At 40.8% G+C, this 16,154-nt stretch overlaps 1 protein-coding gene across 3 annotated transcripts in view; it reads left to right on the top strand.

Annotated features, from left to right (window-relative positions):
• LOC128685270 (POC1 centriolar protein homolog A) overlaps positions 1 to 16,154 on the top strand; it is a 103,755-nt gene that overhangs the window by 53,598 nt on the left and 34,003 nt on the right. For all 3 annotated transcript variants that reach the window (XM_070083047.1, XM_070083046.1, XM_053771764.2), the window contains 2 exons: positions 446 to 530; positions 11,905 to 12,065. In XM_070083047.1, the coding sequence (XP_069939148.1) occupies positions 446 to 530; positions 11,905 to 12,065 (246 nt within the window). The remainder of the gene's footprint in view (positions 1 to 445; positions 531 to 11,904; positions 12,066 to 16,154) is intronic.

Below are 16,154 nucleotides of genomic sequence, written 5' to 3'. Positions count from 1 at the left end.
GGTCTTCCTAGGGGGTGGTAGTATGCTTTAAAAAGAGTTAGCATTTTATATGAGCAGAGATTTGAATGGCATGGGTACTGTAATAGTCTTAGTCAGTTTTAACAGTTTGTAGATTTTTTTAAAATTCTCTTAAGAGATACTGCACAAGTTTTGTCATGTAGGATCAGTTATAGAAATAATTTTTTTTTTTTAACTCATAAGTCGTTTCCCACTGAGGCAGGGTGACCCAAAATGAAAGAAAACCCCAGAAAGAAAGAAAAATACTTTCATCATCATTCAACACTTTCACCATCACTCATACATAATCACTGTCTTCGCAGAGGCGCTCAGATATGACAGTTTAGAATTCCCTCCAAACTGCCAACATCCCAGACCCCTTTAATAAAAAAATATTTAGAAGTTTGGAAAATAAAGATCAGTCTTTAAAGAAACATGTTCATTTCAGATATATGATATTCGAACACGGAAATTACTACAACATTATGATGCCCATTTAGGCCCTGTTCACCGTCTTTCCTTCCACCCATCAGGTATGTCTTCATCGTGAAACTAGAGGTATTGTTTTATGGTATTAGGGAGTGTTGATGGAAAAAGGTTTTTAATTGTAAAAATGCCTGCTTTACTATACAGATTCTCCTCGTTTTACAATGGTTTGAAATACGATATTTCGAGTTTATGATGGTGTGATGAATTTTTTTTTTTGTCCTGTATGGTACTGTATATTTATTGGTAAGATAAACTTTCATTCATTTTTATTTACTTTTCAATAATGGTATTTAGTTACATCAATTATTTATTTACTTATTCATTGACAAGCTATCATATCATATTCATACATATTGTATGCGACTTTGAATATTTTCAACTTGTGTAACATAATGTAACGGTACGTAACTCCATTGTAAGTTGAGAAGCACCTATACAAAACAGGTAGTACAATGTATGTTGGCCTTCAATCTCATAAACTTAAGCTGCTTAAACTGTCTTGAGTTTTGCAATGAAGTACAGACATCGAAGACTAGACTTCTATGCTGATGAAAGGTATGCAGAAACATATATCGGTTCATTTTATTATACTGTGCAGTAACTGCTATATTTTAGACTATGATAAATAAAATCAAACCAATGTAAGCCTTTAATTAGATAAATGCTAAGTGCTAAATATATAAAGAAATGTTAGGTAAGACACATATGCAATTGTTATGTATCTTTAATTTGAAACGTTTCGCCTACACAGTAGGCTTCTTCAGTCGAGTAGAGAAAAGTTGGTAGAAGCTGAAGAGATGTGAAGATGATGTAATCAGTCCATCACCCTTAAAGATCTAGTTTTGAGGTGGTCAGTCCCTCAGCCTAGAAAAGAGTATTTGTTCCATAGTCTGAAAGAGTATGAAGTTGAAGTGACAGTATGGAGCCTTATATACTGTCAAGAGGTGAGATGTAGGCGACTGGTAGAAGCAAGAATGTAATCACTGAGAGGTCATGTCCTCTCAAATCCAATCACTCTCACTAGTAGATGTCCAAGGTGTTTACTATTCTGTACCAAGATACCATTGTGTTGTAGTGTCTGACAGAGTGAATATTAAAATGGTATAAAATACCAACAGGTTGTCAGGAAAGAGTAAGGTTATAAGGATAACAAAAATATTAGGTGATGAAAGATTGGATATCAGATTGGAGGGAGAGAGTATGGAGGAGGTGAATGTATTCAGATATTTGGGAGTGGACGTGTCAGCGGATGGGTCTATGAAGGATGAGGTGAATCATAGAATTGATGAGGGGAAAAGGGTGAGTGGTGCACTTAGGAGTCTGTGGAGACAAAGAACTTTGTCCTTGGAGGCAAAGAGGGGAATGTATGAGAGTATAGTTTTACCAACACTCTTATATGGGTGTGAAGCATGGGTGATGAATGTTGCAGCGAGGAGAAGGCTGGAGGCAGTGGAGATGTCATGTCTGAGGGAAATGTGTGGTGTGAATATAATGCAGAGAATTCGTAGTTTGGAAGTTAGGAGGAGGTGCGGGATTACCAAAACTGTTGTCCAGAGGGCTGAGGAAGGGTTGTTGAGGTGGTTCGGACATGTAGAGAGAATGGAGCGAAACAGAATGACTTCAAGAGTGTATCAATCTGTAGTGGAAGGAAGGCGGGGTAGGGGTCGGCCTAGGAAAGGTTGGAGGGAGGGGGTCAAGGAGGTTTTGTGTGCGAGGGGCTTGGACTTCCAGCAGGCGTGCGTGAGCGTGTTTGATAGGAGTGAACGGAGACGAATGGTTTTTAATACTTGACGTGCTGTTGGAGTGTGAGCAGGGTAACATTTATGAAGGGGTTCAGGGAAACCGGCAGGCCGGACTTGAGTCCTGGAGATGGGAAGTACAGTGCCTGCACTCTGAAGGAGGGGTGTTAATGTTGCAGTTTGAAAACTGTAGTGTAAAGCACCCTTCTGGCAAGACAGTGATGGAGTGAATGATGGTGAAAGTTTTTCTTTTTCGGGCCACCCTGCCTTGGTGGGAATCGGCCAGTGTGATAATAAAAAAATAATAATAGGTTGTCAGGTAAGACACATGTGCAATGGTATTTTATACCATTTTATTATTCACTCTGTCAGACACTGCAACACAATGGTATCTTGGTACAGAACAGAAAACACCTTGGACAACTTCTAGTGAGAGTGGTTGGATCTGAGAGGACATGACCTCTCAGTGATTACATCCTTGTTTCTACCAGTCACCTACATCTCACCTCTTGACAGTATATAAGGCTCCATACTGTCACTTCAACTTCACACTGTTTCAGACTATGGGACAAATACTCTTCTCCAGGCTGAGGGACTGACCACCTCAAAACTAGATCTTCAAGGGTGATGGACTGATTACATCATCTTCACATCTCTTCAGCTTCTACCAACTTTTCTGTACTTGACTGAAGAAGCCTACTGTGTAGGCAAAATGTTTCGAAATAAAGATACCTAAGTGTTGCATACATGTCTTACCTAACAACCTGTCGGCATTTTATACCATTTTAATATTCACGTAAAGAAATGTTGAACCCTTTAATATTATATATGGGTTATGAAATGAAGACAGAAATACATATGTATCATGTTTTGGGCAAAGGGGAAAGATCTAGCAGAATAAGAAGTGCCACTAGCAAGTGATCTTTCTTTTAGGAAGTTAAAAGTGGAAAGTGGCAGGGGTTGATGGTGACGTGAGATGCTGAAACCAGGTGGTGGAATAGTGTTCACATATGTTCCTTGTGTGTGTGAAAGAAGAAAATGTTCCCATAAACTAATAGAGAGCATGTTTGACTTTTTTGTACCAAGAAAAGAAAGTTAGGTGCATTCTCTAAGTTTGGAAGGTTGTGTATAGAAAAAGAATTCAGAAGCTAATATAATATATTACCAACTAAGTTCACTGATATAACAAAAATATGGTCCACAGTACACCACTAGCCTTGCAAGATTCTCAGTATTTATATTGTTATCTGTATTTATGGGGCAGCAATTGCAAAAAGTGATGAAAAAAGTAAATTTAGTAATACATATTGGTTTGCTATTGTTTGGTTGATGAATTGCCACAGCCATTGTGTTTTACAAATTATTTTTATCATTTGGATGGCCAGATAAGTATATTTTCATCCTTTTAATCCATTTGAAAATCTTGTAACATTGTTTTAAATAATGAATAGTGTAAGATTTTTGTTATATTTAGTTGAAATTGAAATTTTTTATTTCCTTGCAAGTTTACAATGTGGTTGACATTATTTTTTTGTTTTATTTTTATTATCACACTGGCCGATTCCCACCAAGGCAGGGTGGCCCGAAAAAGAAAAACTTTCACCATCATTCACTCCATCACTGTCTTGCCAGAAGGGTGCTTTACACTACAGTTTTTAAACTGCAACATTAACACCCCTCCTTCAGAGTGCAGGCACTGTACTTCCCATCTCCAGGACTCAAGTCCGGCCTGCCGGTTTCCCTGAACCCCTTCATAAATGTTACTTTGCTCACACTCCAACAGCACATCAAGTATTAAAAACCATTTGTCTCCATTCACTCCTATCAAACACGCTCACGCATGCCTGCTGGAAGTCCAAGCCCCTCGCACACAAAACCTCCTTTACCCCCTCCCTCCAACCTTTCCTAGGCCGACCCCTACCCCGCCTTACTTCCACTACAGACTGATACACTCTTGACGTCATTCTGTTTCGCTCCATTCTCTCTACATGTCCGAACCACCTCAACAACCCTTCCTCAGCCCTCTGGACAACAGTTTTGGTAATCCCGCACCTCCTCCTAACTTCCAAACTACGAATTCTCTGCATTATATTCACACCACACATTGCTCTCAGACATGACATCTCCACTGCCTCCAGCCTTCTCCTCGCTGCAACATTCATCACCCATGCTTCACACCCATATAAGAGCGTTGGTAAAACTATACTCTCATACATTCCCCTCTTTGCCTCCAAGGACAAAGTTCTTTGTCTCCACAGACTCCTAAGTGCACCACTCACCCTTTTTCCCTCATCAATTCTATGATTCACCTCATCTTTCATAGACCCATCCGCTGACACGTCCACTCCCAAATATCTGAATACATTCACCTCCTCCATACTCTCTCCCTCTAATCTGATATCCAATCTTTCATCACCTAATCTTTTTGTTATCCTCATAACCTTACTCTTTCCTGTATTCACTTTTAATTTTCTTCTTTTGCACACCCTACCAAATTCATCCACCAACCTCTGCAACTTCTCTTCAGAATCTCCCAAGAGCACAGTGTCATCAGCAAAGAGCAACTGTGACAACTCCCACTTTGTGTGATTCTTTATCTTTTAACTCCACGCCTCTTGCCAAGACCCTCGCATTTACTTCTCTTACAACCCCATCTATAAATAAATATATTAAACAACCACGGTGACATCACACATCCTTGTCTAAGGCCTACTTTTACTGGAAAATAATCTCCCTCTTTCCTACATACTCTAACTTGAGCCTCACTATCCTCGTAAAAACTCTTCACTGCTTTCAGTAACCTACCTCCTACACCATACACCTGCAACATCTGCCACATTGCCCCCCTATCCACCCTGTCATATGCCTTTTCCAAATCCATAAATGCCACAAAAACCTCTTTAACCTTATGTAAATATTGTACTGGGGAATTAGTGCAATAATTGAGCAACAACATACACTTCAACATAGGAGTTTGTTTGGGCATTGTGATAAATCAGTATCTGAGATTTGTGTCCAGAAGGAATCTTGATAGTTCATTCTCATTTATTATGGTATACAATTGGCCTACTGGTGTTTTCTTCACTAGAATTTTTCCATCCCATGTGAAGCACTAGTGGATTTTATCATTGTTTTCCCATTTAAGTTTTCTGACTGTACAAGAGATTCTGCTGCTTTTTTGTAAGACACCCATTTATGTAAATCTCTTTCTTTGCTTTAATAGATGCACTAACTAGGTCTTTTTTCATGTTGTGTGTATGGAATCTAATCATTACACTTTGTTTTCTACCATTAGATTCTAGTAATTGCATTTCTTTTATTTCCGTCACTGGTACAATAACCTTTAGTTGGTCTTGTATTATCTGAATAGTGATGTCTTTGCTGTTTACCTGGTTCATTTCAGTGGGAAAGAGTGAGGTGTTAATTTTTACTGTGTTGGATAATTTCTCTTGCTCAGTTTTGTCATCTTGGAGTGTAAAGTAGTCATTTAGCTGATTGTCCAAGTTGCTTTTCCATTCTTTAACTGCTTCCTCAACCTTTGTATTTAGAGCTGTTATCTGCTCTGTGTGGCTGGTTATGACTCTTTGGAGGGTCATGCCAAAATCAGCCATTCTGGATGTTAACTTTTGTTCTAGGCTGAGAATTTTGTTTTCAAGGTGTGTCATCCTGGCTACTTGCTGTGTTAGTGTATCATGAAGATTTTTTTTTTTTTCATTAATTATGGTCTATCTGGGTCGTTGGTCATTCCTGGGAGACTATCAGGGAATCCAGGAAAGTTTGAGGGGGGAAACAGTAGCATCCATGTTTGTTGTTGTTGATGACACGTCACCCTGGGCAGTGGTGAGGGGGTGGATGTACTGGCATCCTGGGTAGCCAAGTTGAATAGTCGAGTTTTTGATGTTTTCTTGTCGATCCTGCTGGTGTTTCTTTTGAGATTTGGCTTCACAGCAAGACAGGAGCAGTTGAAATTGTTGGAGTTAAGACGGAGAAGCTTTTCTTCAGGAAGGCTTGGGGTATGTGTTCGTCTGGCAACGGGGTGGTGTTTTGAATTTAGAGTGCAGCCTTTCTTTGAGCGTCGATTTTCTTGAAATGTCAGTATCACTGTCGGTATTCTTGGATCATTCTGGGTGCTACGTTGGTTAGTGTAGTTGTGCTTGCAACTAGGTCATCATATGAGCATTGATGTGCTCGGGTTGATGGATTAAAATGCAGAGCTTGGAAAACCTGTCGCTGCCACTGCTGTTGTTGTTGTTGATGGAATATCTGGTGTAATGTTGAGTCATTTGTAGACAGAAATAAGTTTATCACTGAAGGCAAAATGGAGATGTACCAGTTTAATGATACCAACAGTTTTAGGTGAGCGAGAGGCATGGTTTTTGGATATTGCAGGGAGGAGGAGGAGGAGGAGGCAGCTAGATGCAGTGGAGGTATCATAGTTGAGATCAGTGTGTTATGTGAATATTTTACAATGTGTATACAATGAGGAGCATAGAAATTATATGATGTTGAGATAGAATCAGAGGAGGGGGTTATAGAATTGGGTTGCTTCATTGGAAATGATGGAACAGAATAGGTTGATTGAGAGTGTATAAATCTGGATTGGAAAAGAGGGAAGGGAGGGGGTAGGGACAGTTCCAGGAAGGGTTTGAGTGAGGGTTTGAAAGAGCTTGAGCATCCAGCAGGAATGTGTGAGCATAAGCATTTTTTTTTTTTTTTTTGGGGGGGGGGGGATTTGACATGTTGTTTGGAATGTGAGCCACATAATATTTATGAAGGTGTACAGGAAAAGCAGTTAGATGAGCTTCTGAAGGTGGGAAGTACACTGTACATTGCTTGCTCTTTGAAGGGCCGTTTGGACTATGATGTCCCCTCACTTCTAGGAAGCATTATTGAATGAATAATTGGAAATGTGTTTCCTTTCTTGGCTTAGCCTACCTTTGTGGGAAATAGAAAAAGAAAAGATGATAAGAACATAAGAAAAGAGGAACACTGCAGCAGGCCTACTGGCCCATGCAAGGCAAGTTCAAGTCACCTCCTGGCTTAAATCAATCACCCACCTAGCCAGGTCAGGTCAGGTCACATCCACTTAAGGAAGGAACATGACATCAGACCTATTAGCACAAGCTAGTCAGGTCCAACTCACACCCACCCACACCTACTCATGTATTAATCCAACCTACAGTATTTTTAAAATTACAGGAAAGATATAGGAAAACGGTGCTTTCCTATATCTTTCCTGAATCTGAATTTTTCCAATTTAAAACCATTGCTACGAGTCCTGTCTTGGCTCGATAATTTTAGCACACTATTTGCATTCCATTTATTTATTCCTGTTTTCCATTTATACACCTCAGTCATATCCCCCCTAATTCTATGCCTTTCTAGAGTGTGCAGATTCAGGGCCCTCAGTCTATCCTCATAGGGAAGATTTCTGATACATGGGATCAACTTTATCATCCTCCTCTGTACATTTTCCAGTGCATTTATATCCATTCTGTAATACAGTGACCAGAATTGTGCAGCTTAATCTAAGTGAGGCCTAACCGAGGATATATAGAGTTGAAGAACAACCTGAGGACTCCTATTATTTATGCTCCTTGATATGAAACCAAAGATTCTGTTCGCTTTATTGCAAACACTTTTCCACTGATTTCTTGGTTTTAGATTACTGCTAACCAGAACTCCCAAATCCTTTTTGCAATCAGTAATATTAAGATCTACATTATTTAGTTTATATGTGGCATGGTTATTTTCTTTTCCAAAGTTTAGAACTTTGCATTTGTCTATATTAAACTGCACTTCTCCAACCACTGCATCAGTCTATTCAAATCTTCCTGGAGTGCTGTAATGTCCTCATTAGAATGAATTAGGCAACCTATTTTAGTGTCCAACACTGACCCCTGTGGAACACCACTCGTGACACGCCCCCACTCTGATTTCTCCCCATTGATGCAAACCCCCTGCTGCCTATCTGTCAACTATGTCTCTACCCAGGAAAAAATTTCTCCTCCTAATCTGTGTGCCTTAATTTTACTCAATAGTGTCTGATGTGGAACTCTATCAAAAGCCTTACTGAAGTCCATATAAGATAAGTGATAAGATTTCGTTCGGATTTTTAACCCCGGAGGGTTAACCACCCAGGATAACCCAAGAAAGTCAGTGCATCATCGAGGACTGTCTAACTTATTTCCATTGGGGTCCTTAATCTTGTCCCCCAGGATGCGACCCACACCAGTCGACTAACACACAGGTACCTATTTGCTGCTAGGTGAACAGGACAACAGGTGTAAGGAAACGTGTTGAAATGTTTCCACCCGCCGGGAATTGAACCCGGACCTTCCTTGTGTGAAGCGGGAGCTTTAGCATATCATATTCAATACCATGATCTACCTCCTCAAATACCTTTGTGAAAAAAGTTAGTAAATTCGTAAGGCAGGAACGCCCCTTTGTAAAACTGTGCTGAGATTTATTAATGAGTTTATGCCTTTCAAGATGGCTACAGGTTGCCTTGGCAGCTATTGATTCCATAATTTTTCCCACTATGGAGGTAAGGATTATTGGTCTATAGTCCGAAGCTAAGGACCTGTCTCCTGCTTTGTAATTAGGTATTACATAATAATTGCCATGTAGCTAGACTTAGCTCTTCTTGTCCAATGTTAGATTAAACAGTGCTCTTTGTAATTCGTATTATCAGTCATATATACCATATGTATCTACATGGAGAAGTGGAAAAGAAGTCTTCCTCCGTAAGCTGTGTGTGTCGTAAAAGACAACTAAGATGCCGGGAGCAAGGGACTAGTAACCCCTTCTCCTGTATATATTACTAAATGTACAAGGAGAAACTTTTGTTTTTCCTTTTGGCCACCCCTCCTCGGTGGGATACGGCCGGTGTATTGAAAGAAAGAAGAAGATATATTACTGAATGTAAAAAGGAAAATTTGAGTTTTTCCTTTTTTGGGTCACCCTGCCTTGGAGGGAGATGGCCGGTGTGTTAAAAAAATATATATACCATATGTATGTTAAGATTTGCTGGTGTGTACATATCAAAATAGAGTAGACCCTCTACTAACGATGGCATCGAATAATGATAAAATCGGGCAACGATGCATTTTTACGTAAAAATATTGGCTCGACCAATGATGTAAAACTCGGGTAAGGACATTCGTCTTGAACGCGTCCTCCTGTCCGTCCAGCCTGAGCGCCTCAGCTGCCCTGCCTTCAGCTAGTGTGCCATTGTTTACAAGCCAGGGCGGATGGTTTCACGCATACATGCGATATATTTTGTATTATTCCATTGTTTTCAGTGCTTGTAACTGCTAAATAAGCCACCATGGGCCCAAAGAAAGCTTCTAGTGCCAACCCTGTGATAAAAAGGGTGAGAAATCCTATCATACCACAGTCAGCTGTTGCTGCACCATGTTCTGCTGCTGCCGTACCACTGTCAGCTGCTGCTGTACCACTGTCAGCTGCTGCTGTTGCTGCACCACCGTCAGCTGCTGCTGTTGCTGCACCACCGTCAGCTGCTGCTGTTGCTGCACCACTGTCAGCTGCTACTGTACCACCGTCAGCTGCTGTTGTACCATGGTCAGCTGCTGCTGTACCACCATCAGCTGCTGCTGCACCACTGTCAGCTGCTGCTGCACCACCGTCAGCTGCTGCTGCACCACCGTCAACTGTTCTACTCGAAGATGTGGAGAGACTGTTGTTGCTGTGGCTTAACAAGAAACAATTACCGAGAAACAATTAACCCCAGAGGGTTAGGCACCCAGGATAACTCAAGAAAGTCAGTGTTTCATCAAGGACTGTCTAACTTATTTTCACTGGGGGTCCTTAATCTTGTCCCCAAGGATGCGACCCAAACCAGTCGACTAACACCCAGATGAACAGGAAAAAATGCCTGGAATTAATGCTCATATTGGTGAATTTAAGGCCAGCAAAGGTTGGTTTGAGAGATTTAAGAATCGTAGTGGCATATACAATATGATAAGGCATGGTGAGTCTAAAAAATTCCAACCCCAACAAGTATTCAGTTGTGACGAAACAGGCCTGTTCTGGAAGAAAATGCCAAACAGGACCTACATTACTCAGGAGGAAAAGGCACTCCCAGGACACAAGCCTATGAAAGACAGGCTAACTCTCATGTTTTGTTGTAATGCTAGTGGGGATTGCAAAGTGAAGCCTTTACTCATGTATCACTGAAAATCCCAGTATTCAAGAAAAACAGTGTCTCATCGCTCATCAGTACAGTGGACCCCCGGTTCCCGATGTTACCGGTATCCGATAAATTCGGTTGCCAATGCATTTGATCGAAAAATTTTTGCCTCGCTTCCCGATACAAAACCCGGTATGCGACACGATTCGTACGAGATGTGTCCACTTGTGGGCTGAACTCCCCGTGTGTACCAGTGTTTACAAACCAGCCAGTGTGCGTGCATCTAAGGATACATTCGGTACATTCCATATTATCCATATTATCACTGTTTTTGGTGCTTGTTTCTGCAAAATAAGTCACCATGGGCCCCAAGAAAGCTCCTAGTGCCAACCCTTCGAGACCAAGGGTGCTGATGACTGTTGAAATGAAGAAAGAGATAATTGCAAAGTACGAAAGTGGAGTGCGTGTGTCGGAACTGGTCAGGTTGTATAGTAAACCCCAATCAACCATCTCTACTATAGTGAGCAGGAAAATGGCAATCAAGGAAGCTGTTCTTGCAAAAAAGTGCAACTGTGATTATGAAACAGCGACCGCAAGTGTTAGAAAATGTTGAGAGACTGTTATTGGTGTGGATAAATGAAAAACAGATAGCAGGAGATAGCATCTCTCAAGCGATCATTTGTGAAAAGGGTGATGAAAATCACCCTCACACAGCTATTGCAAGCCATGCTGGTGACTATTACGCTGACAATGTTGTGAAACACTTTAGGAAAGTCATAAAGGAATGAGAGGTACAGGCCTCTATGGACAGATATGTTGTGCGACAGAAGTCCAGTGACTCTCAAGCTGGTCCTGGTGGCATTAAAAGAAGAAGGGAAGTAACCCCAGAAAAGGACTTGCTACCTCAAGTCCTAATGGAAGGGAATTCCCCTTCTAAACACTAAGACCATCCACACTCTCCCCTCCCATCCCATCAATCATCACCAGATCTTCAATAAAGGTAAGTGTCATGTAACTGTGCATGTCTTCTTCAGTTTGTGTGTGTTAAAATTAATGTTTCATGTGGTAAAAAATTTTTTTTTTCATACTTTTGGGTGTCTTGCACGGATTAATTTGATTTCCATTATTTCTTATGGGGAAAATTGATTCGCTTTCTGATAATTTTGGTTTATGATGAGCTCTCAGGAACGGATTAATATCATGAACCGGGGGTCCACTGTACTCTTTAATGAAGGTAAGTGTCATTTTAGTAGTATTTATTTATTTATTGTGCATGTCTCATTGTTTTCTTTGTAGGGAAATGTATATTTCATGAAAAAAAAAAAAATTTAATACTTTTGGCTGTCTAGAATGGATTAATTGGATTTCCATTATTTCTCATGGGGAAAATTAATTCGGCTAACGATAAGTTCGGCTAGGGACAAGCTCTCTGGAACGGATTAATATCGTTGGTCGAGGGTCCACTGTAGTGCGTATAAATAAGTTTGTAAATAACTCTGTTTAGTAACATACTGAATTTATTTTTAGGTCACATTCTGGAAACATGCTCAGCTGATGGAACTCTCAAATTGCTGGATTTGCTGGAGGGAAGGGCCATATATACACTTCATGGGCATCAGGGAGCAGTTACATGTTGTGGTTTTGCACATGATGGTGAATACTTTGCCTCAGGAGGTAGAGACCAACAGGTATTTATTTTATATTTTTTATTCACTTATTTATTAACCATAACTAGCAGTACTTTTTTTTTTACTTTGAAAATAATTGTGAGTTTCCAAGCCATTTTGAGGGGTAATTGTTTGCCCTTGATGCTTTGCTTTTAGGATTATGATTAGTAAAGTCTGGAGCAAGACACACAGTTTAAACATGTTAAGTTTATTTTATAACTGGAAAGGAAGTTACCTTATGGCCATTTGGTTAGCACCTTCCAGTTAACAAAGTCGGGATAAGGCTTGACCTCTGATCTCTTTTGTGGTTATGACTTAACTAAATTCTGTACATATTAGAAAATGTTGATCAGTTAAGAGTTTTTATGAGGACAGTGAGGCTCAGGTATGTAGGAGATTATTTTTCAGTAAAAGTTGGCCTTAGGGAGGTATGCATGATGTCACCATGGTTATAAGAAAAGTAAATGTTGGCATGTTGGGTAGAAGCATGGGATTGCAAGATAAACAATTTAATACAAAGCAGAAGTCGTCACAGTTGCTCTTTGCTAATGACACGATGCTTTTGGGAGATTCTGAAGAAAAGTTGCAATGGTTGGTGGATGAATTTTGGAAAGTATGTAAAAGAAGAAAATTAAAGGTGAGCATAGGAAAGAACAAGGTGATGAGGGTAACAAAGAATTTAGGTAATGGAAGACTACATATCAGATTGGAGGGAAGGGGTATGGAAGAAGTGAATATGTTCAGAGATTTTGGAGTGGACTTGTCTACAGACGTGCCTATGAAAGATGAGGTGAACCATAGAATTAACATGTTAACCCTTTGACTGTCGAGACCTCAAATCCTGAAGTGTCTCTGTCGCAAAATATTCGAAAAAAAAAAAAATTTTCTTATGAAATGATAATCTTTCCCCGATGGTAATGACACAAAAAGTATGAAATTTAATGTTATTACCATCGGGAAAGGATTATCATTTCATAAGAAGAATTTTTTTTTTTTTTTTTTAATATTTTGCGACAGAATTACAGAATTATGCTCTGGTGAAGTTAGCAATCTTGGCAATACATCTGCGATTTTGTCCACTTTGAGCCTTATTTTCGGCCAATTCCATTGTTCCAGTCGATCAAACTCACAGCTATTTCTTTAGAGCTCCATTTGTTCCATTGATTGACTACAAGAAACTGCCCATTTACCGATTTCAACTATCCAATAAAGTGGTCAGAAATTGGCAATTTGGCCAATTTCATGCAAAGTAAAAAAGATGCAAGTTTCAAAATAGGGTTCGGAATGAACAGTGCAGACATTCCTGGCACTAAAATAACATTTTCTCTGTTCATTAGTCACATCTCCAGGCCCCTCTTATATTACTCTTGCTTTCTATTTTGAATTTTTATTCAGACTAAAATATAAGATTTACTGTTATGCAGACTACTGCATTATTTTTATACACTGGAACCTCAAATATCGAACTGCTCTCAACTCGACCAATTATGTAAGTGCATTTTTGTAAGTGCTTTTATAAGTGTATTTTTGAAGGTCTGAAATGAACTAATCTAATTTACATTATTCCTGATGGGAATAAATTAGTTTGGTAACGGCACTCGAACAGCCGTCTGGAATGAAGAAAGTTCGATATTTGAGGTTCCACTGTGCAGTGGACCCCCGCCTTACGAACGCATCGCGTTATATTAAATCCACCATACAAAGCATTTGAACACAAAAATTTTGCCTCGCCTCACGATAAAAACTCGCCCAACGTGATTTCTCCCAAACCTGTCCATTCAGCCTGAGCGCCTCAGCTGCCCTGCCGTCATTGTTTACAAGCCAGGGTGGCCGGTTGCATGCATACATTCGATACATTTTGTATTATTCCATTGTTTATAGTGCTTGTAACTCCTAAATAAGCCACCATGGGCCCAAAGAAAGCTTCTAGTGCCAACCCTGTGGTAAAAAGGGTGAGAAATACGTACTATCATACCACGGTCAGCTGTTGCTGCACCAGTCAGCTGTTGCTGAACCACGGTCAGCTGCTGCTGAACCACGGTCAGCTGCTGCTGAACCACGGTCAGCTGCTGCTGCACCACGGTCAGCTGCTGCTGCACCACGGTCAGCTGCTGCTGCACCACGGTCAGCTGCTGCTGCACCACGGTCAGCTGCTGCTGCACCACGGTCAGCTGCTGCTGCACCATGGTCAGCTGCTGCTGCACCACGGTCAGCTGCTGCTGCATCACCGTCAGCTGCTGCTGCACCATGGTCAGCTGCTGCACCATGGTCAGCTGCTGCTGCACCACCATCAGCTGCTGCTGCACCACAGTCAGCTGTTGCTGAACCATGGTCAGCTGTTGCTGAACCATGGTCAGCTGTTGCTGAACCATGGTCAGCTGCTGCTGCACGACGGTCAGCTGCTGCTGCACCACGGTCAGCTGCTGCTGCACCACGGTCAGCTGCTGCTGCACCACGGTCAGCTGCTGCTGCTGCACCACGGTCAGCTGCTGCTGCACCACGGTCAGCTGCTGCTGCACCACGGTCAGCTGTTGCTGCACCACGGTCAGCTGTTGCTGCACCACGGTCAGCTGTTGCTGCACCACGGTCAGCTGTTGCTGCACCACGGTCAGCTGTTGCTGCACCACGGTCAGCTGCTGTTGCACCACTGTCAGCTGTTGCTGCACCACAGTCAGCTGTTGCTGCTGCTGCACCACCATCAGCTGTTGCTCCACCACCATCAGCTGTACTACTCGAAGATGTGGAGAGTGTGTTGTTGGTATGGCTTAACGGGAAACAGTTACCGAGAAACAATTAACCCCAGATGGTTAGCCACCCAGGATAACCCAAGAAAGCCAGTGCATCATCAAGTACTGTCTAACTTATTTCCATTGGGGTCCTTAACCCTTTCAGGGTCCGTCCCGTAGATCTACGGCTTTACGTTCAGGGTCCAAACCGTAGATCTACGCCATGAGCTCAGCTCACTCTGATAAACTGTGAGTGGTACATTTGGGCCTAGATATGAGAGAATACATCTATGTGGTATGTGTGCACCACATAAAACAGATCCTGCAGCACACTGTGTATAATGAGAGAAAAAAAATGAAATCATGATTTTTCGATTAAAACAGCAACTTTGCAGTGTTTTTTCGTATGTTTTTTATAGTTGTATTTGCGATTTCTTGGTCTCAATTGATAGAATGGAAGACATGTTACAGAAATAGAGATGATTTTGATTGGTTTTAGCACTGGAAATGGCTTGAAACTGAGCTCAAAGTAGCAGAAATGTTAAATTTTTGCCGATATTCAAGAGTAAACAAACGACCTCACACGTCTAATCCACATCAGCTGGTGGGTCTAATATACATTTACAAATATGGTGATGATATTTATACAATTATTACAGTATTGCATAACAGTAAATCTTCTATTTTTTGGTGTGAATAAAAATTCATTATGTGAATAAAAAATCAAAATGGAATTTATTTGTAAAGCCTCAAAACATAACTAATGAACAGAGGAAATGTTAGTTTAGTGCCAGGAATGCCTACATTGTTCATTCTGAACCCTATTTTGAAATTGGAATATTTTGAACTTTGTGTTAAATTGGCCAAATTAACAATTTCCGATCACTTTATTTTGTAGTTGAAACAGTTGACTTGGCGATTTCTTGTGCTCAATCGATAGAATAGAAGTAATACTAGTGAAATAGCTAAGAATTTGGTTGATTGGAATAATGTAATTGGCCTAAAATGGGAGTCAAAGTCGGCAAAATCGCTGATTCGTAAATATCGCTGACACATCAAAATTCGCGAGAGCATAATTTCGTCAATTTTCCACCAAATTTCGTACTTTTTGTTTTATTACCTTCACAAAAAGATTCTCTACGATTTCATAAGAAAAAATAACAAATTTTTTTTTTGAAAATTCTTGGACACTGGTGCGTGACTCCAGATTTGGGCCTTGGACCCTGAAAGGGTTAATCTTGTCTCCCCAGGATGCGACCCACAACAGTCGACTAACACCCTGGTGAACAGGAAAAAATGCCTGGAACTAGTGCTCATATTGGTGAATTAAGGCCAGCAAAGGTTGGTTTGAGAGATTTAAGAATTGTAGTGGCATACACAGTGC

This window comes from Cherax quadricarinatus, chromosome 8 (genome assembly GCF_038502225.1).
Source record: "Cherax quadricarinatus isolate ZL_2023a chromosome 8, ASM3850222v1, whole genome shotgun sequence".
Taxonomy (NCBI): Eukaryota; Metazoa; Arthropoda; class Malacostraca; order Decapoda; family Parastacidae; genus Cherax; species Cherax quadricarinatus.
Note: the sequence above shows the minus strand (reverse complement) of the source record. Positions and strands in the feature narration are given on the sequence as shown.